Genomic DNA, 27,972 nt, shown 5'->3' with positions numbered 1-27,972 from the left:
GAAATAGCATGACCATTTGATCCAGTAATTCCACTGCTGGTATTTATCCAAAGGAAATGAAAAGACTAATTTGAATAGGTCATAAGCAGCCCTGTGTTCATTGCAATGTTATTTACAATAGCCAAGACATGGAAGCAGCCCAAGTGTTCGTTGGTAGATGACTAGATAAAGAAGATGGGGTACACACACACACACACACACACACAGTGGAATATTACTCACCATAAAAAATGAGATCTTGCCATTTGCAACAGGATAGGGTATAATGCTAAGTGAAATAAGTCAGATAAAAAAAGACAAATACTGTGTGATTTCACTCCTATGTGAAATTTAAGAAACAAAACAAACAAATAAACAAAAAACAAGCAGAGGGAAAAAAGAATCAAGTGATAAAATGGACTCTTAAATACAAAGAACAAACTGGTGGTTGCCAGATGGGTGATGGGGGGGAATGGGTGAAATAGATAAAGGGGATTAAGAGCACACTTATCTGGAGGAGCACTGAGTACTGTGTGGAATTGCTGCATCACTATATTGTACACCTGAAACTAACATAACACTGTATGTTAACTGTACTTCAAATACATAAGTAGCCACTAAAAACTTTCAGAAAACAGTAAAGTGATTTCATTTACAGTGGCTTCAAAAATAGTCTTTAGGAATAAATTTAACAGAAGTGCAAGTAAGCCTTGTAAACTGAGAACTACAAAATATTTTTGGATGAGATTAAAGACCTGAGTAAATGGAAAGGCATGTCGTGTTTATGGATTAGAAGATTTGCTGTTGTTAAGATGGCCATATTCCTCAAATTGAGCTACAGATTTGATGCAGTCCCCTATCAAAATATCAGCTGGCTCCTCTGCAGACAGACAGTTGAGGAGTACGACCAAAAAAAAAGGAAGAAAATGAGAAGATGGGGCGCCCTCTCTCGCGCTCTCTCTCTCTCTCAAATAAATAAAGAAAATCTTAAGAAAAAGAAAAGAAAATGAGAAGAAACTAGCTATGTAGTTTGAAAAGAATTCCTGGTGCTTACTAAATGAGTGAATACAGGTCTAGAATAAGTATCAGTCCCTAAGGGGAAGATCAGACCTTTACTTACAGAACTGCTAAGTACTTCTAGAACCACTAAGTAAAATCCACTTCTTTTTCTCTCACATAATAGTTTCATTTTTATTTCCTCTTATGTGCCAGGTTTTGTCCCTTCCTTCCCATCTAGCACAGCTAGTTAAGCTCTCTTCTGTCAAGGAGCTTATACTTTAGTACTTTAGTAGGAAATTTACAAGACACACACACACACACACACACACACAAGGTAAAAAAGAGATAATATGTTATAATTGAGTGCTAAGGTGCTGTAGGAATTCAGAGGTAGTATTTGAGCCAGGCTTAGACGTGCAGTATTGAGTAGGAGAAGGGCATTCCAATCAAAAGAAGCAGCATAAGAAGTCACGGGCATTTCTTTTGGCTGGTATTTTTGAAGGGAAGTAATGAGAGAGAAAGCTGGGGCCAAGTGATATCCCGCCCCTGCCCCTGACTAGCTACATGACCCTGACAAAGTTAACTTCTCTACATCTCAGCATCCTCTTTAACCAATGCAGATAAACATACCACTTACCTCAGGGTTTTTGGGAAAACTGAATGAGACCATGCACATTAAGCACTTATCATATTGTCTGGCGTGGAGTAAGTGCTCAATAAAGGTTTCTTAGGTTTTGGAATGGAATACCAAACGAAGGCATTTGAGCTTTTATGTTGTGCGTAGCAATAAATAAAGATTTCAAATAAGGGTGTAACATAAACAGGGCAGCACCTTAGGAAGATTAGTAGCTTGGCAGCAGGTGGTCTGTCAGTGAGAGAGAGAAGGGGAGGCTGGAGGAAGCCATTGCAGTAGCTCAGGACAGGGAATGTGAGCTCGACCCTGAGTATTGATAGTAGTAAAACTATATAAAATTAGTGAGAGTTTGCTGGTGTCATAACACAAATCAGACATAGGAGAGGGAATGGGTTTGACCTTGACAACAGAAGGCCAGTTTTCTACATCCTGAGACACCAGTGGGACAGGCAGGAAGGGTTGTGCTGGGTGATTGGAAATTCCATACTAGAGATCAGGGCTGGGGGAATGAGCAGAGGTTATAGCCCAGAGGTGGTATGAGATTACCAAAGAAAAGAAATACAGGGAGAGAGATAAAGATGGAACCCTTGGAGGCAGCAAAAGGAAGAGAAAGCATATCATTTGACTAATTGCCTTTCGTAGAAGTGTGGTCTTGCTATCTGGGGTCATGTACCCTTCCTTCCTACCTCTGAACTGACTGACTGACTCTTCCTCGCTACCACAGCTAAATGGGCCTTCTGCAGTGGCCCTTTATGCAGGTTCTAGATGAATCATTTGGTCTCACATTGCCCCCAAATAGTTTTGCTTTCCCCCTTAAGGTTGACACAGCAAGACCTATTAAGAGGCAGACCAGTTTTCTTTCTGGGTGAACACTAGTTTCAAAGAGTGTTCAGGGCGCTGTAAGAAGCTGAGGTTTGAGATGTCTTACAAACGTTCTCAGAACTTGCAAAGAAAAGTGGGCAGCCTTGAAACATTGTAAGGTGACTGATGACATGCCTGACTCTTTCTCATTGAAAATTTGAAATTTGGTATTTACTTTGAAATTTCTGCATTTTCTGCAGGGAGGACAAAATAGTTATGGGGTAAAAATAAGCTGGTGTGCCGGGGGTGGGGGAGGTGTCTGGTCCTACTGCAGGATTTTTAATTGCCTGTGGATTTCACGGGTGCCAGTCATTTCCTTAGTTCCTTCACCACTTAGTGCGAACAGAAGCCAGAAATGGAAGGCGATGGTGCGATTACTCTCCTGCACTTTCCTGAAGAAATGAGGGAGTGCCTGTTTGCCCTGACAGAGGGCAGTTCTTTTACCCGAAGAGGGAAATGATTTGAAGTGGCCGATTCCACTTGTTTGTTTCTGACTAGGGCCTTGTGTTTTAATTAACTTTTATAAGTGAATAATGGGCTATAGCCACAATCCAGTTGGCTGGCAAAGAAACTACATGGTGTTCTGTTGCAATATAAAAAATGTGCCTAAGTCTTTGATACTGGGAGGTTTTTGTGACACTTTAAAATTAACGAGCTGGCTCAACTTTCCTCCGCATACTCTACTAGGCTTTTTATGACCTTTTTTTCCATTCTCGTGTTAGGGGATTTTGTGTGTGTATTCATGTGTGTGTGTGTGTGTGTGTGTGTGTGTGTGTGTGTGTCTGTATTTCTCCCTTTCCTTGCATTTTGGAAACTTCCGAGTCAGGCTGGTTTCAATCCTATTTTCAGAATTCTTACCAAAATCAACTTGGTCTTGCTATATCCAGAGACTGACTCTCATACTTTTTGATTTCATCTCTCCATTCAGACTGGTTGCTAGCTCAGCAAGGTGCACGAGTGAAGGGTTTGGAGTTCAGGGGTAGAGTTGTGTTTTCCTAACCTGAAATGATCTGTGGATAACAGCTAGGGTCAGTTCTAATGCAGGAAGTTTGGAGAGAGGCTCCATGGGATAAGAATACACCTAGCTTGTATTTTGACAGCTTAACATTTAATTCCCTCTTCTTCTTGCAGTAAGTACAAATGGATCCTGGGAGAGGAGCCGGTGGAGAAACGAAGAAGGCTCCAGAATGAGATGACAACACCTCCTCTAGATTATTCCATGCCTGGCCCTTATAGGAGGGTGGAGGCAGCTGTCTCCTACCCAGAAGGGGAGAACAGCCATGATAAATCCAGTTCGGAGAGAAGCACACCACCATACCTTTCTCCAGAATACCCAGATGCAAACAAGAATACCAGTCAGAGTAGGGAGGTGTCAGTCCTGTATTCAGGGACCCAAGACCAACACCAGGGGTCCCTGCTTCCTGAAGAATTAGAAGATCAGATGCCAAGATTGGTAGCAGAAGAATCTAACAGAGGCAGCACAAATGTAAACAAAGAGGAAGTAAACAAGGGACCTTTTGTAGCTGTTGTCGGCGTTGCAAAAGGTGTTAGAGATTCAGGAGCTCCCATTCAACTGATCCCTTTCAACAGAGAGGAGCTGGCTGAGAGGAGAAAAGCAGTGGAATCCTGGAGCCCCGTGCCTTACCCCTCCGTGGCCTCTGGTCCCACCCCTGCCACAGCTGCTGGGGAGAAGGGCCGAGGTTCTGAGGAGGGCGGAGGCCGCAGTTCGCCAAAGATGAAGAACCAAAGAGAGCTGGAAGAACTGAAAAGAACCACAGAAAAACTGGAACGTGTTTTGGCTGAGCGGAACTTGTTCCAGCAAAAGGTTAGGGCATCACCTTCCCACTAGGAGTAAGAGATCCTTGTAACCAAGAGACCAGAGAGTCGCGGCTCTTGACGATTTCCCGTTCTGAGGCCTTTCCACAACAGAAGCCATCGACTCATTCTGTGCCGTGTCTCAGACTGAATGAACCCGAGTGGGCTTCCCGCCCCTATCTGGGGATTGAGAAGGTCCCTCAGTGGAACGTGTGTGGAGGAATGTATTAGGGACACATTTTGGTGCACTCCTAGCATGTGGGGGTCATTGAATTTCTGTTTCTTGGACTGCAGGTGGAGGAGCTGGAACAGGAGAGGAATCACTGGCATTCTGAATTCAAGAAAGTCCAGAGTGAATTGGTGACCTACACCACCCAGGAGACGGAAGGCTTGTATTGGAGCAAGAAACACATGGGCTATCGCCAAGCTGAATTCCAAATTCTGAAAGCTGAGCTGGAGAGAACCAAGGAAGAAAAGCAGGAACTCAAAGAGAAACTGAAGGAGACAGAGATGCACCTGGAAGTGCTGCAGAAGGCTCAGGTCTCCTACCGGACCCCAGAGGGAGATGACCTAGAAAGGTTAATTACTAGGGTTTAGTTATCAGCTTGTGAGTGCTAACGGGAAGCATCCCTTAGGACCCCCAGTTATTGGCCATAGCTAAGGGAGGAAGCCTTAATTAATTTAGAGGCCACCAAGGAGCGACGAATTACTTAGAGTGCTGCAGTCAGTCTCCCTGTGTTTGGTGGCACCGTGCTTTCTTCTTTCTGTCTAGCTAATGGACACATCATTGTTGAGAGATGTAGGCCCATTTTTAAGGAGCTTCATTTTGTTCTGTTGGCTAATGACTTCATGTCATCTCTTCTGCCCCCTCACTCCATCATACAGGGCTTTGGCAAAGCTTACGCGGCTGCGTATCCACGTCAGCTATCTCCTTACTTCTGTCCTCCCTCACTTGGAGCTTCGTGAGATCGGGTTTGACTCAGAGCAAGTGGATGGGATCCTGTATACGGTGCTGGAGGCAAATCACATACTGGATTGAGCACCGGACTATACACTATATACCCTTCTGTACCCTACCCTACTCTACCCTACTCTACTCTACTCTACCCTACTCTACTCTACCCTACCCTACTCTACTCTTCTCTTGTCTTGTCTTGTCTTCTCTTCTCTTCTCTTCTCATCTCATCTCCCTCCTCCTTCCCTCTCCCCGCTCTCTCCATCTCTCCTCCCCCCCCACCTTTCTATGCCTTATATAGAGAATCTTTGCGTAAATCCTGGCTGTCACTCATTCTGCTTCTTATTCAGTTTTGGTGTGGAGAAAGAGGCTAGTTAATAGGCTTTCAGGAGTTCCAGGAACAGAAAAGCAGTAATCACCAAGCCAGGTGACCTGAAAGCTTTAATTTTCATGATGTAGATACTTGGCCTGTTTTATATCCTTTCTGAAGTGGTTTGTATTCATTTAGGTTAAATCAGCCAGCAAATACTGGGTCCAATGTGGTAGGTGTTTGGGGATAAATTAAGAAGTAGAATTCATGGCTGCAGCCTTCGAGCATCCAACAACCTAGTTGGAAGCGCAGAACACACGCCAGGTTCACTAACTGGTACAAGTGAGGGGTACAAACGTGATAGAGAAGTTCTGGGGGAGGAAGATGAAGGCAGGCATCACATCAGAAATGGGACCTAAACTAAGCTTTGTTTAAAGATCAAGCACGACCACACTGTCAACAATGGCAACAATGGTTGTTCTCTAGGGGTAGGACTATGGTTGATATTTTTTTTTTCTTCTCGCTATCTTCCTGCTTTTTTCAAATTTTCTATATAAACCCATTATTCTTCTTACATTGGAAAAAAATAAATTGTTTTAAAAAAGAATGAGTAGGTGTGGCTATAGATATCAGATGAGACTCTGTTGAATGTATAAGGTAATTGTATATTTACAGTCCATGTCATATTTAGCATTACCTCTGGAAGAATAATAGCATGAACAAAAGCTGGAATGTGAAAAGGACACGTGACAGAAGTGACGGGTTAACGGGACTAGAACTGAGGTTAAATCGTGACCCACCTACTCACCCTCACGTGGTATTTACACGTCAGTACATGCTCAGATTCAAAAAATATGTGTCGCCAAACTGGGATCTCAGGAAGTGGGGAAGCCCTTTTAGAGCAGGGAGGTCTGCCTGCCAGCCCTCAGAATTCACCACCCACCTGCTCCTCAGCCTAGCGCTGAGTAAGGGGCTGGTCTCATAGTATCAGAAATAGTAGAACCTACACTCTTGTCAAAGTAGCTATTTTGTTTATCCATTGCTTTATTGTATTTATATAGCGCCTACTCTCCCAACAAGTTCAAGGTACTCCTCGCAAGACATTGAACAATGAACACTTCAACTATGCCCGCAGTGAAAAACAAGTAAAGGAGAAGGAACCGAAGGGGATGGTGGGGTGGGCTCAAGCCACCACAGTAAGGATTAGGAGGTGCAGAGGGATGTTTGGGGTACTTGTTCTGGTTTCCCTGCAGAGTGACTTTGGAAGTCTCTCCCAAGCTTATTTTGCCTCCTTGGCGAGGAGGCCCGGCACAGGTACTCCAGGGAGACCAGAGGGCCTGGGGGGAGGCCCGAGCCAGGCCTCCGCATCAGAAGGAGTGCTGACAGTCTCACGTGGGTGCGCGTGCGTACGCGCGCACACACACACCCTCACCACACCACACCTCTAGCCTGCAGCCTGGTTGGTTTTCATGGAGACATTAGGACTAGGCTATTGAAGACCCCCATTGTCTAAATAAATATAAATATTACTGAGAAGTGGGGCTGGGGGCGCGTTTTTGGCTATCCTCTCAGTGATACTTATTCTTCGGGGGGGGGCTGTGAAAAGCTGGCACTTGGCGCAGATATGGACAATACGGATGGAAGGTGGTGTCAGAAAAATTTCAGAGCATTGAAGGTTCAGCCTGTTGGGGGGAGAGTGAGCATGTGTGAGTGGTTGTGTGTGTGTGTGTGTGTGTGTGTCAAAGTAGGAAAGAATATGGGCAGTTGGGCTTTAAAAAGAAAAATGTTGTGGGGGAAAAGTTGGAAAATGTAACTCCTCTTTACTAGTGCTTCCTCTGCTCCCATTTCCTAGACCCAACCCCATACCGCTTCTTCCAGCAACAGTTAGGTGTGTGAGTCCGTGTACTATGATACCAGAGCTGCCCCTTCATTACCTGTTTGCAGTGAGACCACACCAGCGTGAGGCCCATTGAGCCAATGTTAAAAGCCACAGTGGAGAGATTTGCAAGTGTCCCCCAGCCTTAACCAGAGCGTATATAGTGTGGAGGTAAAAGACATTGGAAGAAAAAAGTGGGTGCCCTCTCCTGGTTGTCCTGTTGGGCTAACAAGATCATAACTCTCCTTTCAAATGTCCCTCCTGTTTACCCCTTAAGTTTTCATTTCCACAATCAACATTTAAGCCCTTATTATCTCATGCCTGGAAAATTGAAATCAGCTCTTAACTGGCTTCCTTTTCCTCCTGTTCTCACTTCTTCCATCCACTCTACTCACTGTCACGAAATTGCGTTGAATGACCTCCTCAGGTTATGCCTCTGCTCAAAGACCCACTAGTGCTCCCAGTTGCCGAGCAAGTACAGTACAGAACCCCCTCTGTGGCCATTCCTGTGCTCTCCAGACTCCTCTAACATTCCAAACACAAACTTCATTCCATTCAAGCTGAACTGTTTTTCAGTTTCCGAACCTGCCTGGAGGTTTTCTCCTGCACCTTTACTGTTCGAATGTTCCCTTTACCTGGAACGTCCTCCCTCATCATCTTTCCTTTGGCTCAAATGTCAGCCTCCCTGCCCCACCCCAAATTCCCCCAGTTAACCCAGGCAAGGCATAATGTTTTCTTTGAACACGTAAGTTTTGTGTCACAAGGCTTTTTATCACAAACTTCCTTGTCCGGTCTTCCTATTAGCCCTAGATTCAAATATATAGCTGCCTACTTGGCATTTACATTTACATGTCTCACAGGCATTTCAAATAAAATGTGTTAAAAATAAACAGTGACACACACACCCTGGGACTGTTCCTTCCCCCAGTTTTCTCATTTTAGAAAATGGCACCTCCACCCACCCAGTCACATAAGCTAGAAACCTGGAAGTCATCCTTAATTTTCCTCTTTTGTAGTCCCCCACATCCAGTCTGTCAGAAAGTCTGTCAGTTCTATCACCAAAGTATATCTTGACTTCCCTGACTTTTACCACAGCCTCCTTAGTCTAAACAGCCATCAACTCCCATAGACATTTTTGCATCCCCTAACTGGTGTCCTTGCTTCCACTCTCGTTCCCACAACTGTCTTATCATGTCAGCCAGATTTAAAAAGGAAAAAATACAAGTCAGATTATGTAACTCCCTGCTTAAAGCCCTTCCATGACTTCTCATTGCACTTAGAATAAAATCCATCCTCCCTACTTCATCTGCTTTGTGTCTTGCAATTTTTCATCATATTTCACTTTTCCCCTCACTCATTGTGGTCTTCCCACAAAAACATTTCAGGCTCGTCCTTCCCTCCGAGCCTTTACCTATACTGTTCCACTCCTCTAGAATGATCACACCTCCAGTTTGGGCATGGCTGCCTAGTCCTCATCCTTCAGGTGTCTGTGTAAGTCTCAACTTTCTCAGAAAGGCCTTCTGTGCACCCTTTCTTCCCCCTCTACCCTATTCTGCCATCATTTCCCGTTTTCAATTCCTGGCACGTCTCACAATTTGCTGTTATGTATTCGGCTGTTGACTTGCACTCGTTCAGCAAATACTCACCAGCTACCTACTGTGTGCTGTGAAAGACAGCAGGGAGCACAACGTGCTTGATGTCTGTCTGCCTCTTTGCCTAACAAGTTTCCATGAAGGGAAGGGCCATGCCCGTGATGGCCAATCCCTTTTATCGTAGCACCTGGTATATAGTAGGCAATCAATCAATAATTCTTACTGAATGAGTCAATGATGCGAAATTGTCAGTATTTCCATCTCCCTTGAGAGCCTATAGTAGTGCCTCATTCGTGGAAGGGGGCTGGCTAGATCAGTCTGAGTGAGGGAAACAACAGTGCTGGACATCAAAGTCTAAGAATGCCAAGCAGACCATAAGTCCTTCAGGTTGCCGGGGGGGTGCAGGGGGGCAGACAGTGTGAGCTGGGGTGACCCAGCGTTTCTCTGTACCTGAATTTTCACTTGAATAATTGGAGAGACTACCAAGGGGGAAAAAAAGAATATGGGTGTTCTTTCTCACAGACTCCAAATGTTATCAAAAGGAAGTTCCTTAGCATGCAATTTTAAAATACCGAGAATTACAGAATACAATCAGAAGCCTAGAGAACAGATGTTGAGTGTGAAAACTAAAAGGAAGAAAAAAAAAACATTTCTGAGGGGTCTCCTGTTCCCTTTTGCCAAGAGTAGTGATTGAATCTTTCAGAAGAAGAAACAGGGACGCCTGTGTGGCCCAGTCGGTTGAGCGTCCGACTCTCAGTTTCTGCTCAGGCCATGATCTCAGGGGCTCAGGACCAAGGCCCGCGTTGGGCTCCACGCTTGGCGTGGAGTGTGCTTGAGATTCTCCCTCTGCCTCTCCTGCTCATGCTCTCTCTCTAAAAATAAATAAATCTTTAAATAAATAATTTTTAAAATTAAAAAAAAAAAAGAGAAGGGAGCTATCCATAAACAGAGTAGACAGAGCAAGCCTCAAGAAAGTAAGTTCCTGGCATGTGTGAGGAAGTCAGTACTGTGGGATGAACAAATGGACTCCTAGCAGAGGACCAAGTTGGAGACTTGGTGGTCCCAGGGGGGAGCAGAAAGATATAGTTGTCCACACCCAGTGATTGCAGATGATCTGGGGCAATAATTTAAAAGCAAAGGCTTAATTGGCAGGTTCTCTGTTCCCAAAGAGCAATCGCCAGGTAGAACATGTTTCGGAGTTCTATACTATGAATTAAAAGCTCTTTCTGTAGTATGGGGTTAGGAGTGAAGCATGAGGGTATGTTCAGGAAAGCCAGGGGTGAGCTAAGGCCCAGTCAAGGGTAATTTCCCCAAAAGAATCCTTGTTCTTGAAGACAAGGACATCCCTAACTTACGACTTCTCTTAGAGAGGAAATTCAGGAACCATACTTGTGAATTCAGTCATGGCACATGGTTGGGTAATAAACCAGACAGTTGGAAAGAACTAACCTAGATCGTCTTGGGAAGATTGAAGCCTTAGTCATGGAGACATATGCAGCATTCATCTTTTGCAGAAAGAATGTGTTTTGTTACTTGCCTCCATCCCCAAGTCCAAAGTCTTGATGTGAGTTATCAGAAAACCCAACCCCCTTTTAGAGGAGATTAGTCCACATGTTTTGGGGGCCTTCTACTCACCAAACACATGTGTCTGACCATTGAGTCCTCAGGGACAGAGGCAAGATGACTTTAGGCAGAGGCTCAGGAAGGTGTTCCCCAAAGTCCTGATTTTCCAGAAGGCTTTGGAAACTGGTAATGATCGGAAAGGTGGAGGTGTGTGGAGAGGGTTTTCCAGGTTGTAGGGAAGAGTGTAAGTAAAGTCACAAGACTATGTGGGAGGAGGGGTTGTGAATAAAGGAACACCCAAGTGTGTTTGAGAAATATTGAATTATTTAACTTGAAGCATAAGGAACAGAAGGGACCAAGGGCTGGGGAATACTAGCAAGACAGGGGCTATGCTTAATCTGCCTACCAATGGTGCCCTTGTAGGTTACAGACTAGGAAAGTGGTTGTTGTATCTCTCCAGTTGTCCCAGAGTTGGGGGAATTAACCTCAGTTTGCAGTTCCCCTGGACTAAGATTTTCTCTAGAAGTAGGACCTTATTGATCATGGTTCTGTTCTACCTCAGATTTTCACAGCTCTGGATAAAGGGCAAAGAGCCAACACCCCTCCTTTATTCTCCAGCTTCTCAAGTCTGCTTTTCCTCTGGCCTCTATTAATGGAATCTGAATGATTCCTGTGAATCCTATGAATCTAGACTTTGGGGAAGCATCTGGAGAAGTTTTGACCTGGGCAAGAATATCCCTTGATGTAGATTCAGATCTGTAGTGGGAAATAGACTTTGTCATCTGCCCCCACTCCCCACAGACACACATTTTGCTGTGACTTTGACACTACCCTTTGGGTCACCAATATGCTTAGAACACAGTTAACCCCTTGTTGAGGACCTACCATATGCCATGACCACACTAAGAGGCAGGCATCATTTCCATCTGACATATGTAGGAACTAAAGCATAGAGAACTGAAGTGCCCCTCCAAGGCCACACAGCTAGAGAGCGTGCAGACGCCAAACCAAACCCAAGTTTGTCTGACTCCAAAGCCCAGGCTCTTTGCCCACAATACCGTATGGCCTGTCTTAAAAACGATTAGTCTTGTCTTCTTCCTTTTGATAAGAAAAAGCTAAAGCCAGCCCATGCTAATAGGAATTTCCAAGGAAGAAAGTTCCACAGTCCCACACAATGTTTAACTGCCCTCATGATCAGGAAATCGTTCACTTATGTAACGAATATCCCTCCAATGTGGAAATTCATTTCCTCTTGACTGGGTTTTTCACGCAGGGCTGTCACTTGGCAGCTTTCCTGATATCAAAACAGCCATCAAGATCTTATTCTTACACTCCAGGAGGTCTTGGACTTGTTGGCCTCTGCCTGTGAGGGCTCTCACTGGCTCCTTGCTACCCCACCCCCACCCCAGACAGTGCTGAGGTGGGCAAGTTTCTCAGGGAGTGAGAAAGTGACTCTTGAGAACATGCTGGTTTATTATTACACACAGAAGAGTAAAATTAACCACAGGAGTGCCTCTGGAATTGCTGAGAAAAAGATGGCACCACCTTTCTCATCTTGTCTGCCTCTTTCTTGATTTCTCCTTCATCTCCATCAAAGCCTATTGAATCATTTAGTTGAAGAGTGCACGCGTTACTTAGAGAAGGCCCCTGCTTCCCGTGATTCCAGCGTCCACTGCCTCTGAATTGATGTTCTATTTTTTCTTAAGCCCACTGGGCTTGTCTTCTCATTCTGGCTCTTTAAAAAAAAAAAAAAGGCTCTAAACTGAGAAACTAGTGCAAATTCTGATGTCAGTGGCTAATCTATGACTGAATGGGTTTCTCTTGCTAGAAAAATATACGTGCTTTTTTTTTTCTGCCATCAAGGCACTTAGTGCCTTTAAACCAAGGGAACAGAGTCTTCGCAATGTCAGCAGATAGCCTTTGTGGGGGATGCTGATCCACCTTCTTGCCTTCCGTTGGGTGATTCTACATAAAAGCAAACAAAGAGGCTGCTTGTGATTTTGGTGGGAGTGGCCTTTCTCCTGAGCAACCCACAGGAACTTCGTCAAATGTCACAGGCTCATGAAGTGCTGTTGGAGGAAAGGGGCCCCCGCTGAAACTCGGGGTTGCCTGCCACGCTATGGGACTCATTGAGCACCTTGTTTCCCATTGCATTGTACGCATCTGTCTGAAAGCATGTGAGCTTTCTCAGTGTTCCCTCCATGAGGCCATGTTTGCAAATAGAAAGTTCTTCGAAGCCCTCCTCAGAGGTGACTTGTGAAGCAGCAAGGGTGCCATTCTGGAGGACTGGGACTTCAGGGATAATGAGGAAGTGCAACCTGATGGTCTGCACTTGTGGAGTGACCTCCTGCTTTGTTAAGCCCAACACCACCGCCACCTGTTTTGTGGAGACATGAGGCCCAGAGCAGGGAAATTTAGGCAAGGGTTAGCTAGGAATTCCTGAGCAGCCCTTCTCAGGAAAGTGGTAGCTTGTGGGAGGCAGAGGGGTGGTCCCATTACAGCTTCCACAGTGCCAGGCCTGATAACAACCTGTTAATATTTTATCAGCGATCACATCGCAGCGTGGAGGAGCCACCACTTAGGGCAAAAGAGAGAGATAACCTGCTGGACTTCCTGTTTGAGGTTTTCTCTCTCAGGGAGATAACAGGAGTTCTCATCAAAGTCCGCAGCCGCTGGGGCAGGGAGACCAGGCTGGGCAAAGGCCAGGCTTCAGCCAGCGGAGCAGCACATGCGCTTCCCTGCCTGGGGCCTCTGTGTCCCAGAGTGGGCAGCGACAAGCACAGAAGAATCTCCTGTCCGTGGACCCAGGGCTGAGTGGGAGGGAACAGTTGACTCTGCCCAGGCCCCATCTGCCCGCCTTTAGCACCGTGCCCTTCTCCGTCCTCTCTCCCTTCTCCCACAGCTGTTTCTCCTCTGGTCCGGGGCCAAAAGGCCTCAGGTTACTCGGATGGGCACTGCCTCCACTGCCCCCACCAGTTTCCAGGAAGCTACCCAAGAGAAGCAGATGAGGGAAAAGGGTCTGGGCCCTAGGGGCACTCTTTCCACTGGAGCCACTCAGGAGGCCTGTGAGGCAAACTCAGAGGGGTTCTGGATGAGCTGCGCGATATAACCGTGTTTCCTCCTCAGCGCTGCTGTCCACCGTTTTGCTCTGTCTCCCGTGGTCCCTTAGCCACAGGAGGCAGTTTCTTTGGATCATCCTCCCCGCCCCCCCCCCCACCAAAGCTCAAGGGGTGCCAGACCCTCCCTTCATATGGATTGGGATTTGAGGGGACGTACAAGCCTTTCTGAAGTAGCCCCTGACACCCCTACCTTCTGGAACTTCCCTCCCATCTCTCATAGGACACACCGCATCACGCGTTGCACCACGCTTCGGTGTGCATGTCTTATCTGGCCCTGCATCAGCTGTCAACTCCTGCAAGGCACAGACTTTACCTTGCCATTCACCCTCATTACACTTGTTGCCCTCGAAGCCTCTTCCCACATGGAGTGAGGGTGCAGGCCACGTGGGCTGCCTGGCTGCGGAGCCCACTGAATGGCTGTTGGATGGGCTGGATGAAGGTTTCTCAAGAAGCTGGAGCTCGCCTTTCCCCCAAGAAGCCAGTTTCAGCCTCCCCCTCCCCTATTAATGATCACATAGCAGTAGGTCACTAGGGCCCTGACGGGGAGAAAACATGAGTCACACTATTATCAGAGGAATGAGGGAGGGCAGAAACATCTCTCCTCGTGCAAGGGTCAGAGCCATCAGTTCGGGACATAAACACAATGGCCTTCGCTATCCCCTTGGTTGTGGCTAATCTAAATTACTTTATGATGGAAGGCAATGGGGTGAGCTGAAAGCTGTTCAACTTGGACTCAGACACGGGGATATTTCGAGGAAATTATTTAGAGCAAAGCTTTCCTTGCACACCCAGCCAAAGGGAACAGTTGCTCCTTATCGGCTCTGCCCCGGTTTTTCTAGTTAAGGATGAAAATCTAACTTCCTCTGTAGACTCTTCCCAGATTACAGGGAAGGAGGACGTCCCCGGGAAGCCTCATCCTAAGATGAACAGAAGCCCTGGGCCCTATTTCCCTCGAAGGCCCTTCTAGCCCAAGGGCAGACAGGGAGAGGAGGGCTGTGGCAGTCCGAAGAGGAGAAGACACTCTTACACCTTCCCAGGCAGAATCACAGACCCACATTGCTGGGGGAAGAATTTCTAAGCTTAGAGTCAGACTCTGACACTGTGACTTTAGGGAGGCCTCCATTTTGTCTCTTGTAAAAAGACCTGCTTCGTTTTGGGTATTTGGAGAACGCAAGGCAGTTGTGGATCTGAAAGTGCTTTAGTGGCCCTGTGGTGGGTCCTCAGAGCCCAGATCAGACAGCTGCCTCCTCAGCACAACAGGTGTCAGCAAAGCAACCCCTTCTTCCGGCCTCTACTGCCCCCCACCTGAGTCAAGCACTCTGGAGTTCCTGGTGCCAGGCCAGAGACGCGACCCCTTGTACAACTTCTGTTCAGGGAGCCTCTTCTCTCCACACCTTATTCCTGCCCACCTCCATTCCCTCTAAATGGGCTCGGGTGGCGGGGTCCTCGCCTCTGAACCAGAGAAGGCCTACGTGGGAAGTGCAAGGCAGGGCCTGTTGTAACAGGTTCCTGTGCTCTGCGACCCACTCTTTCCAGGGGCTGTGTAAGTTGAATCTTGCTGGGGCGGGGGTAGGGAAGCAGGCGGGAGCTGTTATCATCAGTGTTGCCACAGCTAACATCTTTATGAACTGGGCTTTGTTCATTCCCCCAGGAGGTTCGAACAATGGCTGGCCGAATCTTTGGCCTCCCAAACTCTCACACCTCCAGAGTTTGGGAAATTAGTACGGAGGTATTACGTCTCTTTCAAATGTGAATTGGTCCTGCTCCCCCAGATCATCTTCACGGGAGATCTCCAGGAGAACTGTGTGTGTCCCCAACGTGTCTTTGTTGGCCATAAATTGCTCTCCTCCGGCAGCTTGGGGGGGACCCCTGGCAGGCTCTCCCAATGAGCGGACCAGCAGAGTCCTATTTGGGGAGTCTAGAGTCTGGGGCACCAACACCAGCAATGTAGCTCTGGGAAAAACAATCTCTTTATTCACATGGGCCTTGGTTTCCCCATCTGCTGAATGGAGATTGTCAGATTGACTTTTCCTTCCTCACAGTGCTGGTTCAGAGAGCGAAAGGAATAAACATACAGCCATTCAGTAAATAACTTCGATGAAAGAATTGTGAAGAGGGAGGAGCCCTGGGCACAATGAAAGGGTGAAGTTTCCCTGGGAATGTGGTGGGGGGTGTCTTGTTTTCATAATGTCTCCCATAAAGTCTAGAATTTTTTTTATCCACCGGGCAGGAAGAAAAGCCAGTTTCCATTCTACCCTCCCCCCGGCCCAATTCTCTCTCACACCTGCCATGCCTGCCAAGGCCCCTTTTGAATGAATAAAACAGTAACAAAATTACTCAATCAACAAGTGTTTATTGATCGCCTACTGTGTGCCCAGCACTCTTTTTTTTTTTTAAGATTTTATTTATTTATTTGACAGAGAGATTACAAGTAGACAGAGAGGCAGGCGGAGAGAAAGGAGGGAGCAGGCTCCCTGCTGAGCAGAGAGCCTGACGCGGGACTCGATCCCAGGGCCCTGAGATCATGACCCCAGCCGAAGGCAGCGGCTTAACCCACTGAGCCACCCAGGCGCCCTTGCCCAGCACTCTTACAGATAGTCTGGGGGGATACAGAGAGGTCTTGGGTATGGCCCCTACCCTCCAAGAGTTTATAACGTATTTGGGAAATCAGATAGGCACACACGAAAAGATAGCTATCTATCAAAAACTGTGAATTACAGGCATTAAAGAAGCAATAATTATATGCTGAGGGGGTGGAGGAGGGAGGGCAGGAGAGGGACGGAGTGGTCAGAGGAGACTCAGTGTAGGAGTTGGTGCTGAACAAGTTCTCCAGACAACAGGAGGACTCAGCTAAGGGGACAGGGCCTTCCAGCTTGGGAGAAGAGCTTAATCATAAGCAAGAAGGTGGAGAGGCGAGAGGCATGTTAGAGACGAGTGAGCCCCTTCTGCTGGTACTGAGGTTTGGGAAGGTGGACTGGAGTTTGTCTGAAGCCGGGTGTACTTGTAGGGCGGTGTGTGAGGGAAAAGGCCTTTGGTCTATCTGTGACTCCCACCCCCACCCCAGGGGAAATGGAGCATTTCCACACCTTGAAGGTGGAAGTGTCTGCCTGGGAGACGTTCTCCTCAATCCCTCCCCAACTGAAATCCCAGGCAGTGGCTCATCTTTCGCTCAGATCGGGGCCACAGCTCCTTGGGCATTGTCGTTCCATGCCAAAGCCCTCAGATGCCTTCTGGCAACTCTGAGATGTCTGGCGATGGATGGCGGGCGCTTCTGAAGGGTGACGGAGGTGGGGGACCTGGGGGGCTGTTGTCTTTCAGAGGCTCTCTAGCGCTCTGTGGGGAGACCCCCCCACAGAAGATCACATGACTTCGGGCTGATTTTCTATTAGGCTTGCAGACTCCCTGGGGAAGCCGCCTCTCTCTGGCTTGATAGAAACTCCCACTGGAGCCACCTCACATGCCCTCCCCCCAGCTTCTGAGAGACCAAAGTTCTTCTTCTTTCTGGGGCAGCATCAAGGAGCGGTCTCTTCTTTGGAACCCCAAGCCTCTCACGCTGTCATCCCCCAGCCAAGAGCCATCTCGAGAAAGGACATGTTCCCCCTCCTAAGGAAACCACCATGCAGGACTCAGGAGACGCGTAGCCTTGTTTCTTAGCAGGAGGCCAGGTCAGAGGGAGGCAGGAGCTTCAGTGAAAGCTGGGGCTGCAGCTTGGAGGCAGTTCCCCAGTGGAATCAGCGTCCGCTGCTGCCTTGAGCTTTCCACCATATCTTCTTTCTTTGTGATTTCCCCTAGTGGGAGGGGGTCTAGATCCCCAGCCCACAGTGGGAGGGAATTCTGGGAAATGCCCTGGGCAGTGAGTCAGATGTGTTTTGGATCCTCGACTGCCTTCCCTCCCTCTCATCCTGTACCCAGTTGCTCTCTGCTCCCTCGGTACCACAGGGTGGTTTTATTTCAGTCCACGCACAAACCAGTCTGAACACTGTGGAGTCATAACAACAATGGCATGGAGGCGCTGGGCTCCATTACTGGCCAAACAGTTTCTTCGGAGAGAAGTTTGGGAAGTTGGTGAGAGCCGTGCCCATAAAAACCACCAGTCCTCCTCCCCGCCACCCCGCAGCAATGAGCTCAGAGCCAACCTGAGCCAGAGGGAGGGTCTTTGATCACAGAAACGGTTAGTCAGTGGGATGTAATTAATGAGTGGGTTTGGGGGTGGATTCGCAAGTCACCTGAAAGGCAGAGGGGAGACTCTGTGGTATGGCCTAGGCTAGGGGTGGAGTTTGGAGTTGAGGGTTGGGGACTCTGGCCGGGGTGGGGGAGGGGGGAGGTGGCAGGGCCGTGGGCAAGTTGAAGGGAACAGAAAGGCTGGCTTGCAAGCATCTTGACAATCCAGGCTGCAAGCTGTCACACCAGTTCCCGTTTCTGCCTTCGCTTGATCCAGCGGCCAAAGTCAGTCTATCCTCAGCACCTTCTGACATGACCCAGGGCCAGTGTCCCTCACCTGTGGCCCGGGGGGGGGGGGGGGGGCACTGTCCGCTGGTTTTCACAGACCCAGCCACCCGCCCCCAGCTCTGGCCCCTGGTTCTTCACACATACCCTGTCAGGCTGTAGGAGTTAAACTCACTCTTGACTTTGGGCGGTTGGCTGGCCCTTGGGGAGCTCCTAGTTGCGAGGGGCTGGGCCTGGTAGGAATCATAGTAGTTGGAGCGATTTCCCTGGAATGGGCAGGAAAAGCAGAGGATGATTCCAGCTACCAGGGAGAACAGGGAGGAAATAATGCCCAGGTAAAGAGCCTCTCCGATCTCAAATTTCATGCTGTCTGGTACCAGTGGGGAGTAGAAGTCCCGCAGGATCCCATGAAGATTCCAGGCAACAGGAATGAAGCCCAGGAGGCCTCCGAGGATGAAGAAGACTCCGCCCACCACAGCCAACCTGTCCTTGGCTCGGGAGTCCTGGCAGAAGACTGTGCATCTCATGCCCACCACGGAGACTATGCAGGCCAAAGAAGAAAGCGCACTGGATGTCACCATCATGGCCTGGGCAGCCTGGATGTCAGCAGGCAGGCCTAGGAGGGTGCTGTAGATGTCGCACTGTGTGATGCCTGTGCTGTGCGTGGCACACTCCATCCAGAGGCCCTTGGAGAATCCGACGGCTGTCACGATGCTCGTACCGACGTAGGAGCTTGTTCGCCAGCTGGGAAGTAGCATGGCCACCAGGGTGCCCAACAACCCCAGGAGGCCCAGGACGTAGCCTACGAGTTGGAGGCCAAGGGAAGCCATTGCGGACCTCTTGGCAGTGGGGGCGTCGTCGGGGCCTGCTCCCTTGCCTTCAGGCTGCAGTGCTTGCTCCTTGGATCCTGGCCTCTAATCCCTCATTTCAGAGTGCCTCTCCCAAGCTGATTTCTCTCCTCCTTACAAGTGTCTGTGGGTGGCCACAAGCAGGCTCAAGAAGGCATCTAGAAGACCTAAAAAAAATCCATAAACCAGATTAAATATTGACCAGAAGCTTATGAGAAACCAGAAAATGCTGGGTGCCTTTTGACCTTTGTTATCTTTAGAAATAACACATGAGAAAGAAAAAAAGAACTTTGAAAGTGGAGCCAAAATGTCATCGCCTCCTGCGTAGGCACATGCCTTGGGTTGGGTTGGCAGCCAGACAAAGCCAGGGGCCAGACGGGTGGCTCCTTTCCGAGAAGGTAGTGGTGAGAGTGGTGGTTATGCCGGCCGCAGTAGCTCCGGGTCAGGCTCTCACCTGGCACGCTTCTGTCTCCGGAGCCTGTTGTTGAATGCACTGCCCGGCAACACTGCCACGGGGCCCTCAGCTGCACACCAAGGCCAAACTCCAGGAGCCTGGAACAGGAGAAACAGGTCCTAGGATACAGCTTTGGACTCCGGCTTGCTGGAGGCCTCGCAAATCTCCAGGGGCCTAGAGAGCAGGGGTCTGGCCCTAGGTCATCCTCCCCACATGTGGGAATCTACACCAGGGCCGACTGGGGTTGGCGAAGAAGACTTCTGTCCACACGCTGAGAGTTCAGATCCGCCCAGCCCTGCCCCAAGTCCCTCCACCAGGCACGACTAAGGACACTTCCTGTCTGTTTTCTTAATAGATTCCCTACCAGCCCCAGCCTCGGAGATAATGGGGAAGGATTTTTGGAGCGAAAGTTCTGCCAAGGCCTGGGGGTGGGGGGAGCCATGACATTCCCTAGGCTATCTCCCAGCAGATGACCTAGGATGGACAGAGGAAAGGGAAGCTCTCCTACTGTAGAAGGCTTTGTAACAGGAAGGTATCTGAGCCTATCCTTGAGAAACTCAGAGGTGTCTAGGATGTTGCAGTGTTCAAGCCTGGTTGGCTCAGTCGGTTAAGAATCCGACTCTGGGTTTTGGCTCAAGTCGTGATCTCGGGGTGGTAAGACTGAGCCGGGTGTCGGGCTCTGCACACAGAGGGGAGTCTGCTTGAGATTCTCTCTCTCCCTCTCCTTCTGCCTCTCCCCCTACTCTCTCTCTCTCTCTGTCTCCCTCTCAAATAAATAAATAAATCAATAAATCTTTAAAACTAAATAAGTGAATGAATGAATGAATGAATGAATAAAATGTCCACCTGGAAATGCCACAGGCACCTCAAATTTGACATGTTCAAAAGAGACCTCATCATCTCTCCTATCACACCTTTCCCCAAACAGTTCTTCCCTGGGCCCCCTGAGATCGCTGAACTGTACCTCTATCCATCCCCTTATGCCAGACCAAAATCCTGAGAGTGATTCTTGGCATTATTTTCATGCTGACTCCTCACTTTCCATGGTCAATGTCTCACCAACTCTATCTCTTGCATATACCTCAAATTCACGGCACCCTTCTCCCCATCCCTACCGCTACTTGCCAGGGTCAGTCCTCCTTCCCCCAGACTGTAGCAATGACTTCCTCACTGGTCTTATTTCTGGTCTTGTCTCCCACGGTTCATTCTCCATGTCGTTGCCAAGGTGATCTTTCAACACATTAATCTGATCTAGTATCTACATAAAACATTCCAGTGGCTCCCCATTGGCTAAAGGATAAAGTCCAAACTTGTTTGTACTCTATGACCTCTCAAGCTTCATCTCTTGCCATTGTCCTCCTCATATTCTTGCTGAGCTAAATTACTCTTGGTTCCTCAATCATGCCATATTGTCTTTTGCTTCCAAACCTGAGGGCAAGCTGTTCCTTCTATGCAAGATGCCTGGCATTCTTTTCTCTCTGTTTAGTGCTTGCTCACCACTTAGTGTTCCACTCTTATGTCTCTTCCTCGAGCTTGGATCAAGTTCACCTCCTCTGTGTTCTTGTAGCATTTTCTGTGTTTCTTTACCCCCATCATGGTAGTATAGTAATAATAACAACAGTAATAGTAATAATAATAATAGCAACACTTATATAGTGTTTCTGATGTGACCGATGTATAAATTATAATCCTTCTATATGTGTTAACTCACTTAATCATCACAGCAATGGTTTGTGGTAGGTGCTAATCATCCCTATGGTACAGATGAGGAAACTGAGCTATGAAGAGGAGTTACTGCCCTGTACTGCAATTTCCTGTTTAAACTCTTATTCCTCCCCGGCTTGTCTGTGAGCTACATAAGGGCAAGGACTGTATTGTATTCATCTCTGGATCTCAAGTGCCTTGCAGAGTATGACACCCAGAGCAGGTGTTTAAAAATATCTTCTTGGGACACCTGGGTGGCTCAGTTGGTTGAGCGTCTGTCTTCGGCTCAGGTCACGACCCCAGGCTCCTGGGATTGAGTCCCGCATCAGGCTCTCTCCTCAGTAGGGACCCCGCTTCTCCCTCTCTCTTTCTGTGTTTGCTGATGCTCTCTCTCTCTTTCCCTCTCTCAAATAAATAAATAAATAAATAAATCTTTAAGAAAATATCTTCTTAATGAGTGAATAAAAGTGTTAAAGGGGTTTGAGGGACTATAAGATGTGGGCTTTCTAAAGGAGCCAATGACTTCAGTGTAAGGGATGAGAGCTGCCTGCTCTTGGGAAAGGAAGTTGGGAGAGGGAATCAGAGGATGGAGGGATATGGAGAGAGACAGACAGACAGAGAGAAGAGAGACAGAAAGGGAGAGAGACACAGAGAGAAAACAGAGACAGAGAGACAGAGAGACAAACACAGAGAAAGAGAGCCAGAGAGAGAGAGAGAGTGAAAGAAACAGGATTTCCTATTTTCTGTATATATGCCTTTGCTGAATAGCTTGTCTCTTCCAATTCTAAACCACTTGAGGGAAGAAATTCATTAAGCTTGTTAATTACTCAATATTGTAAACCTCAATTACACGTCCTGGATCTCAGCAGCATCAGGCAGAGCTGCCAGTCAACAATATTCCTCAGTGATGAGGTTGACAAGGCCAATGTGGATGCCAAGCAGCATGGAACAGGGGCCAATACACACCTGATGGGAGGGGGAGGGAAATCTAGTTTGAATCCCGGCTCTGGTGCTCACCAGGTGTGACACTGCACCGCTCCTTTCCACGCATTGGTTTTCTTACCATTAAGCTGGCAAGATTCTACCCTATCCTGATCGTGACCTTGCATCTCAATGGCACCTTCTGCTTCTCCCTGGCGAGCATCTCCTGGTGACTGCTTCAAACACCACTTTTTTTTTTTTGAGCCCCTTTCCCGACCTTCTCCCTGTGCAACTACTTCTCTCTCCTCATCATTTCCTTACAATTAAGATTCCTATACAAACTGTTTCATGTTGATGTCTCTACTTCTTTCCCATCCCACCCACTGCTCAATCCTCTTCAGTCTGGCTCCAGCCATTAGACCTCCCCTGAAACTAAGGTTGTCCACAGTTTTTTTGTCCCCCGATCCAATGGTCATATTGCTGTCATCTCACTTTGTCCCTCTCTTTCCTAAAACTGTCTTCTCCCTTGTTTTCTGTGATTCTAAGTCTTTTTTTTTAAGATTTTATTTACTTGACACATGCAGAGGGAGAGAATGAAAGAGTGCAAGCAGGGGGAGCAGCAGAGGGAGAGGGAGAAGCAGTCTCTCCACAGAGCAGGGAGTCCAGTACGGGAACTTGACCCCAAGGACCCTAGGATCCTGACCTGAGCTGCAGGCAGACACTTAAATGAGTCCCTTGGGAGTCCCCTTCTAAGTCTTCTTTATAAGTTTTTCTTCTTGTGCCCTTTGTACAATACTGACTGTTCCCTGTAGGGTTTCATTTGGACTTTCGGACTTCTCATTCTTCACATTCTCTAAGGGTGGTCTCATCAATCTGTCTATATGCCAATGCCCCCTGAATCCATACTTCCAGCACAGATCTCTCTCATGAACTCAAGATTTGTATAATCAACTGCATTTGGAATGACCCCATCTGAATTTTTTCATGGTACCTCAAACTCAACATTTGAAAAGCTGAAATCATCTGCTCTTTCTCTACCTTCGAGTGATTTCTCACATAGTGTTCCCCATCTCACTAGGACCATCCCTCATCCAGCAACTCAAGCCAGGCATCCTTGATTCCTCCCCTCTTCTTGACATGTGATCAATTATAAAGTCTTATCAAATATACCTTCAAAATGTGTTCTGAATGCATCCACTTCTCTCATGGGCATCTCAAATTGGTCTCTCTAGTTCTACATCTGCAATCAATTACCCATGTGGTAGCCAACGATCTTTCTAAATTGGAAATCTAATCTTAAGTGCCACCCCACCCCCTTGCCATGCTTTAAAAACTTCAGGGCCTCTTAATTGCTTTCAAGATGAAGTTCAAACTCTCTAGCACAGGAAATCAGGAATGCCCCCCTTTGTCTGGCTTCTGATTTCCTTTTCAGCCTCATTTCCCACCAATAGTCTCCAATCTCAAGCTTTATACTCTCTCTCTCTCTCTCTCTCTCACACACACACACACACACACACACACACACACAATCCAGCCATGACTGTACAGGTGTATTTCCCTGAATTTGCCTTTCTCACTGTCTCTAAGGCCTTGAGTATGATATTCTACTACCCAACATTTGCTTGGCTAATTGCTGGTCGTCCTTCAGGACTCATCCTCCCCTTTGAAAACTTCTTTGGACTCCCTCTATCAGCTTAGGCTGGGTCACATACTTTTCCTTTGTATTTATGATCTATTTATGGGTCCCCCGTGAGTGTTGGTGAGCTACCTTGAGGTTTTTAGGGAATGGACCCACTGCCTCCAAGAAGAGCAGCTCCCACTTCAGCCTTGTTGGGAAGCCGACAGAAGAGCCCAGCTTGAGTTTCCCATGAGAGTCAGCAGTGTCCCCAAGATGAGGGCTTCTCCCCAGGGTCAGTCCTGACTCAGTAGGCCTAAGTAGGAAGAGTAGTTTGGGGAAGGCAGAATTTTAAAAAGGCCACCAGTAAGGCTGGGAGTCTCTAGAGTCTGTACTGGGGAGACTGGGCAGGAGGAAGAACCCGTTGATCGAGCTTATTCAATTGGGAGAGATGGCCTGAAGGAGGTCAGATTTCAGCAGGGTCAGGAAAGCAGGGGTGGACAAAACAGCAGGTTACTGGAGACTGTGTCAGGCTGGATTCTGTTTTTGTTTGTGTGATGAGGCAGTAGATGGTTTAGAGAAAGAGTCCCGACCCGGGTGAGAATCAGAAGACTGACTTCGAGTCTCAGACCTCCCTGGAACCTGGTGAGAAGGTCCCCTAACTTCTCCAGGTGCTAGTCTGCTCATCTCTAAGGCTTTGGGTCTCAATTAAGGTAATGGGGACAGGAAACCATGTTGACAAATATAGGAGGACTGAACAGCTATTACTAGAAGCAGGCAGCTTTAAAGGAAACTCCTCTCTTTCAGGGATCCTCCTAAAAGTCCAGCCCTGGCAGCTTGGGAGGAACAGAAAACTCTAGGCCTCGACAGTTGAATTTGTCTTCTGGGCATGAGGCCAACACACTCCATGGCCCAAGGGCTGGGCAAGAAGGCTTCATTTAGGATCCTTACCTAATCTTCCTTAGCAGAGGGATTGGACTGCCAGAGAGGATTAGGAGGGTCAGGACTGACAGGGCTCCTGAATTAACTCCTTCTTGCCTGGGTACTTGCTCTGCCTTTCCTGAGTTCTTGCCCCAAGGGTGTTGTGCCTCGTGCCCCTTCTTTGGGACCTTGTAAGACTAAGCAGGATAAGACAGGTGGGGTTCTCAGGCTCAAGGAAGGAGCTGACATGGGGTCCTGGCGGAGGGGAGATGGAGGTCCCCATAGCCCTCTTATGCCAGTGAACCTCATTTCTCCATCACCTGATCTAACAGCCCCTCCCAGGACTCTGAGAGACTTGCTCTCCTCTCTGCACCTCGCCTCCAGCTGCTGAGGGCTCTAGTAAGTGGCAAAGCCATCCCCCTGAAGCCCTACTTTCTGGAAGGTGTGTCCTTGGAGCAGTTCGCCTTTCCTTCTGCAGCGGTTGACAGTTGACGGATGACAGCTCAGGGAACTACAACGGGTTTGAGGGATTTTCTAATTGCTTTAAAAAGAAGTTCATTTTTTTTTTGTCCTGACCATCAAAGTAAAGCGCTCCCACTTTACCATGCTAGAAAACACAGGCCAAATTTCGAAAACACAGTGTATCCAATCTCTCTAACTATAAACGCAGTTAATGTTTTGTTTCCAGCTCCATTTTCCAAGAGGATGCTTGAGGAGAATAACGTCTCAGTCTAAAGAAATTTCTTTTTGTATTGAGATGTAATTAGCATATAACCTTATATTAATTTCAGGGGTACCAATAGAATGACTTGTTATATGTCTGCATTGCAAAGTGATCCCGACAGTAAGTTTAGGTCACATCCCTCACCGCACATAGCCACACATAATTTTTCTTTTTTGACGAGAACTTTCTACCACTCTCAGCCACCTTCAAATACACAATATGGCACTGTTAGCGTCAGTCTTCGCACTGTGTGTTATAGTCCCAGGATTTCTTTATCTTCCTGCTAGAAGTTGGTACTTTTTGGCTCCCTCACCCATTTCACCCACCCTACCACCCGCCACCCCCACCTCTGACAACCACCAGTCAATTCTCTGTATCTAAGATACAGATACAGAGTATCGGGGTTTGTTTTGTTTTGTGTTGTTTTTTCAGATTGTCCCATAGAGGCAAGAGAGAGCTCATGAGTATTTGGTTTCCCAGCCAGCGGCCAGACTTATCCTGTTTAGCACAGTGCCCTCAAGGCCCATCCATTTTGTCACAAATGGCAGGATTTCCTTCAAAGAAGGAATTTCTGACAGACTTACAGACCAGTGGGGGAAGGGTTATTTAAGAGGTTAAGGAGGAGACAAGGACTTCACTCAGAAATCCACCTTCTGAGGACCCCCTGAAGCTTCAGGCACTGAAGCTGGCGGGGGGGCAGGGAGAAGTGCCCCTTCCAGTCCTCCTCGGCCTCCCTCCAGTTGGGCACAGGGGTAAACTGTAGCTCCTCTCCTCCCATCCTGATAGCTCAGTCCTTCTGTCCTCAAAAGCTCCATTCAGAATGTATTATCTGATTTGGAGAGGGCTTCCTCTGGCCCCATAGTTTCAAACACTGGAAAGTTTGTGGTAGCCTTGAGGAAACAAATGCTACCCACCCAGGTGCCACCTGAACTTTCCCTCCCATGCCCTTCCCTCAGAAACCCAAGATGGCCGAGGCTGGCGACGCCACGGGCCGAAGTGATAGCAACCAGGAAACAAGAGCCCACAGGTGAATTTAAGAGGGAGCCAATAAATCAGAATTAAGACACTTACGAGGCAGTTCTTTTGCAGAGTCTTGGAGGAGATGTATGGCCCTGGAGAATGAGGAAAGGATCCCGAGGGAGGGGAGCAAGGTGCAAGGGGCCCCAGGCTGAGGTGATAAAGGATTTCTAATTGTTAGCCACAGCTTTGCAAAATCCATCTGCAAATCTCAGCCTTGGGTCAGAGACTTATTACAGTACAGAATTAAACCCTTGGAGTCTGGAAGATTGAGGTACTTAAAAAAAAAGTTTGGTGAGTTTTGTGTTTTTCCTGTCAAAATCTCCAGCTGGGCTTTTGTGTGGTGACCTCTGTGAGCCCAGGAGAGGCCTTAGGGGGAGAGGGTTTTGGCTGAAGGAGGAATTCGGAACATTCCAGCTTTGGGGGTGGGGAGAGGAGGGGGCTCTGTGAGGCCCATTAGGTGTCCCTGGCTATGGGCCCTGAGGCCCAGCAGGAAGTAAGTCTCATAAACACAGCCCTGGTGAGCCAGTGCCCAAGCAGTCCCGCGCTTCGAACGGCCCCATGGACTTGTACACCCAGCTCAGTTCTCCAGCAAGCTCCCAGCCCTACTCCACCCCTGCGGTTGAGCCCCAAAGTGCAAAGGCGAACATGTGGACTCTGGGTTCAGACTCTGGTGGGTTCAAAAGAGCAGTTCCCTACAAGTTGGGACTGAAGCAGCCATGATTACTATGGGCCTCCATCCCCTCTGTCCCATACACAGCAGTACCATACCCGACGCATGCCATTTAGGGACCTCGAAATTTCTGTGGAGCTGAGAGCCGTGATTGGGTTGCCTTTCTGACTGGAGCAAGAGAAAACTTCTCTGTTTGCTGTCGTTTTTTTTATTAGAAACATACTAGATGTTACTGCAAAGAACTCAGAAAATAAAATATAAAGAGGAAAATAGAGGTTCTCATAATACCACCGGCCAGGGATATACTGCTAATCATGTTTACATTTTGATGTACTGTAGGAGACACAAGTAGAAATATTTTTCCATAATTGAATCGCATTATACCCTACAGTTCTGTAACCTTCTCTCATTTCTAAGTAATGCAATGATATGACATGGCCTTATTTCCATGTCCATCAAACAACGGATCGTCCTCATTCATTATGGCTGCATTGTCTTCTGTTGCCTGGAAATGTAATTTATTTAACCATTCACTAGTAGGCATTTTTGTTATTTCCATGTTTCCACCATAACCTAACCTCTTTGTGCATACAGAATGAGCTTTAAAGGCTAATACAATGTATTGTGCAGATGAGAAAGTCTAGGCCCGATGAGATGAAATGAATGGATCACCCAGCATCGCAAGCTGAGCAGTAATGATTAGACCTGGAATCTGGGTCCCTAGGTGTCTGGTTCAGTAAATTTTCCAGTACGCTACACTGACTGCCTCCCAAGGATTCCTATGGAAAAATGCTAAGGCTAGTGGCCGCTCTTCATTGAACACTTTGTGTCAGGAACTCTGTGGAGGGTTTTCATATACATTGTCTCACTGGGCTACCACAGAGCTGAGCCAGGCCTGGACACCAAATCCAGCCACCCCTGGCCCTTGACTCTTAATCATTACTCT

General features: G+C 47.8%; 2 protein-coding genes across 5 annotated transcripts in view; one reads left to right on the top strand and one right to left on the bottom strand.

Moving 5' to 3' along the window:
* Positions 1-5,406, top strand: part of MORC4 (MORC family CW-type zinc finger 4) — a 50,709-nt gene extending 45,303 nt beyond the window's left edge. For 3 of the 4 annotated variants that reach the window (XM_032837061.1, XM_032837057.1, XM_032837059.1), the window contains 3 exons: positions 3,605-4,298; positions 4,583-4,866; positions 5,174-5,406. In XM_032837061.1, coding sequence (XP_032692952.1) covers positions 3,605-4,298; positions 4,583-4,866; positions 5,174-5,327 — 1,132 coding nt within the window. In that variant the 3' untranslated portion in view covers positions 5,328-5,406. The remainder of the gene's footprint in view (positions 1-3,604; positions 4,299-4,582; positions 4,867-5,173) is intronic. The other variant, XM_032837058.1, reaches the window with a different exon arrangement.
* Positions 5,407-17,086: 11,680 nt separating this feature from the next.
* On the bottom strand, positions 17,087-19,157 carry CLDN2 (claudin 2). Its single transcript, XM_032837099.1, has one exon. It carries the CDS (start codon positions 18,977-18,979, stop codon positions 18,287-18,289), a length of 693 nt encoding a protein of 230 aa, XP_032692990.1. The 5' UTR covers positions 18,980-19,157; the 3' UTR covers positions 17,087-18,286.
* Between the last annotated feature and the right edge of the window lie 8,815 nt (positions 19,158-27,972).

The sequence above is a fragment of the Lontra canadensis genome, unplaced genomic scaffold (assembly GCF_010015895.1).
Source record: "Lontra canadensis isolate GAN:19392208 unplaced genomic scaffold, GSC_riverotter_1.0 scaffold96, whole genome shotgun sequence".
In the NCBI taxonomy this organism is placed as follows: domain Eukaryota; kingdom Metazoa; phylum Chordata; class Mammalia; order Carnivora; family Mustelidae; genus Lontra; species Lontra canadensis.
This window is presented reverse-complemented; position numbering and strand designations above follow the sequence as displayed.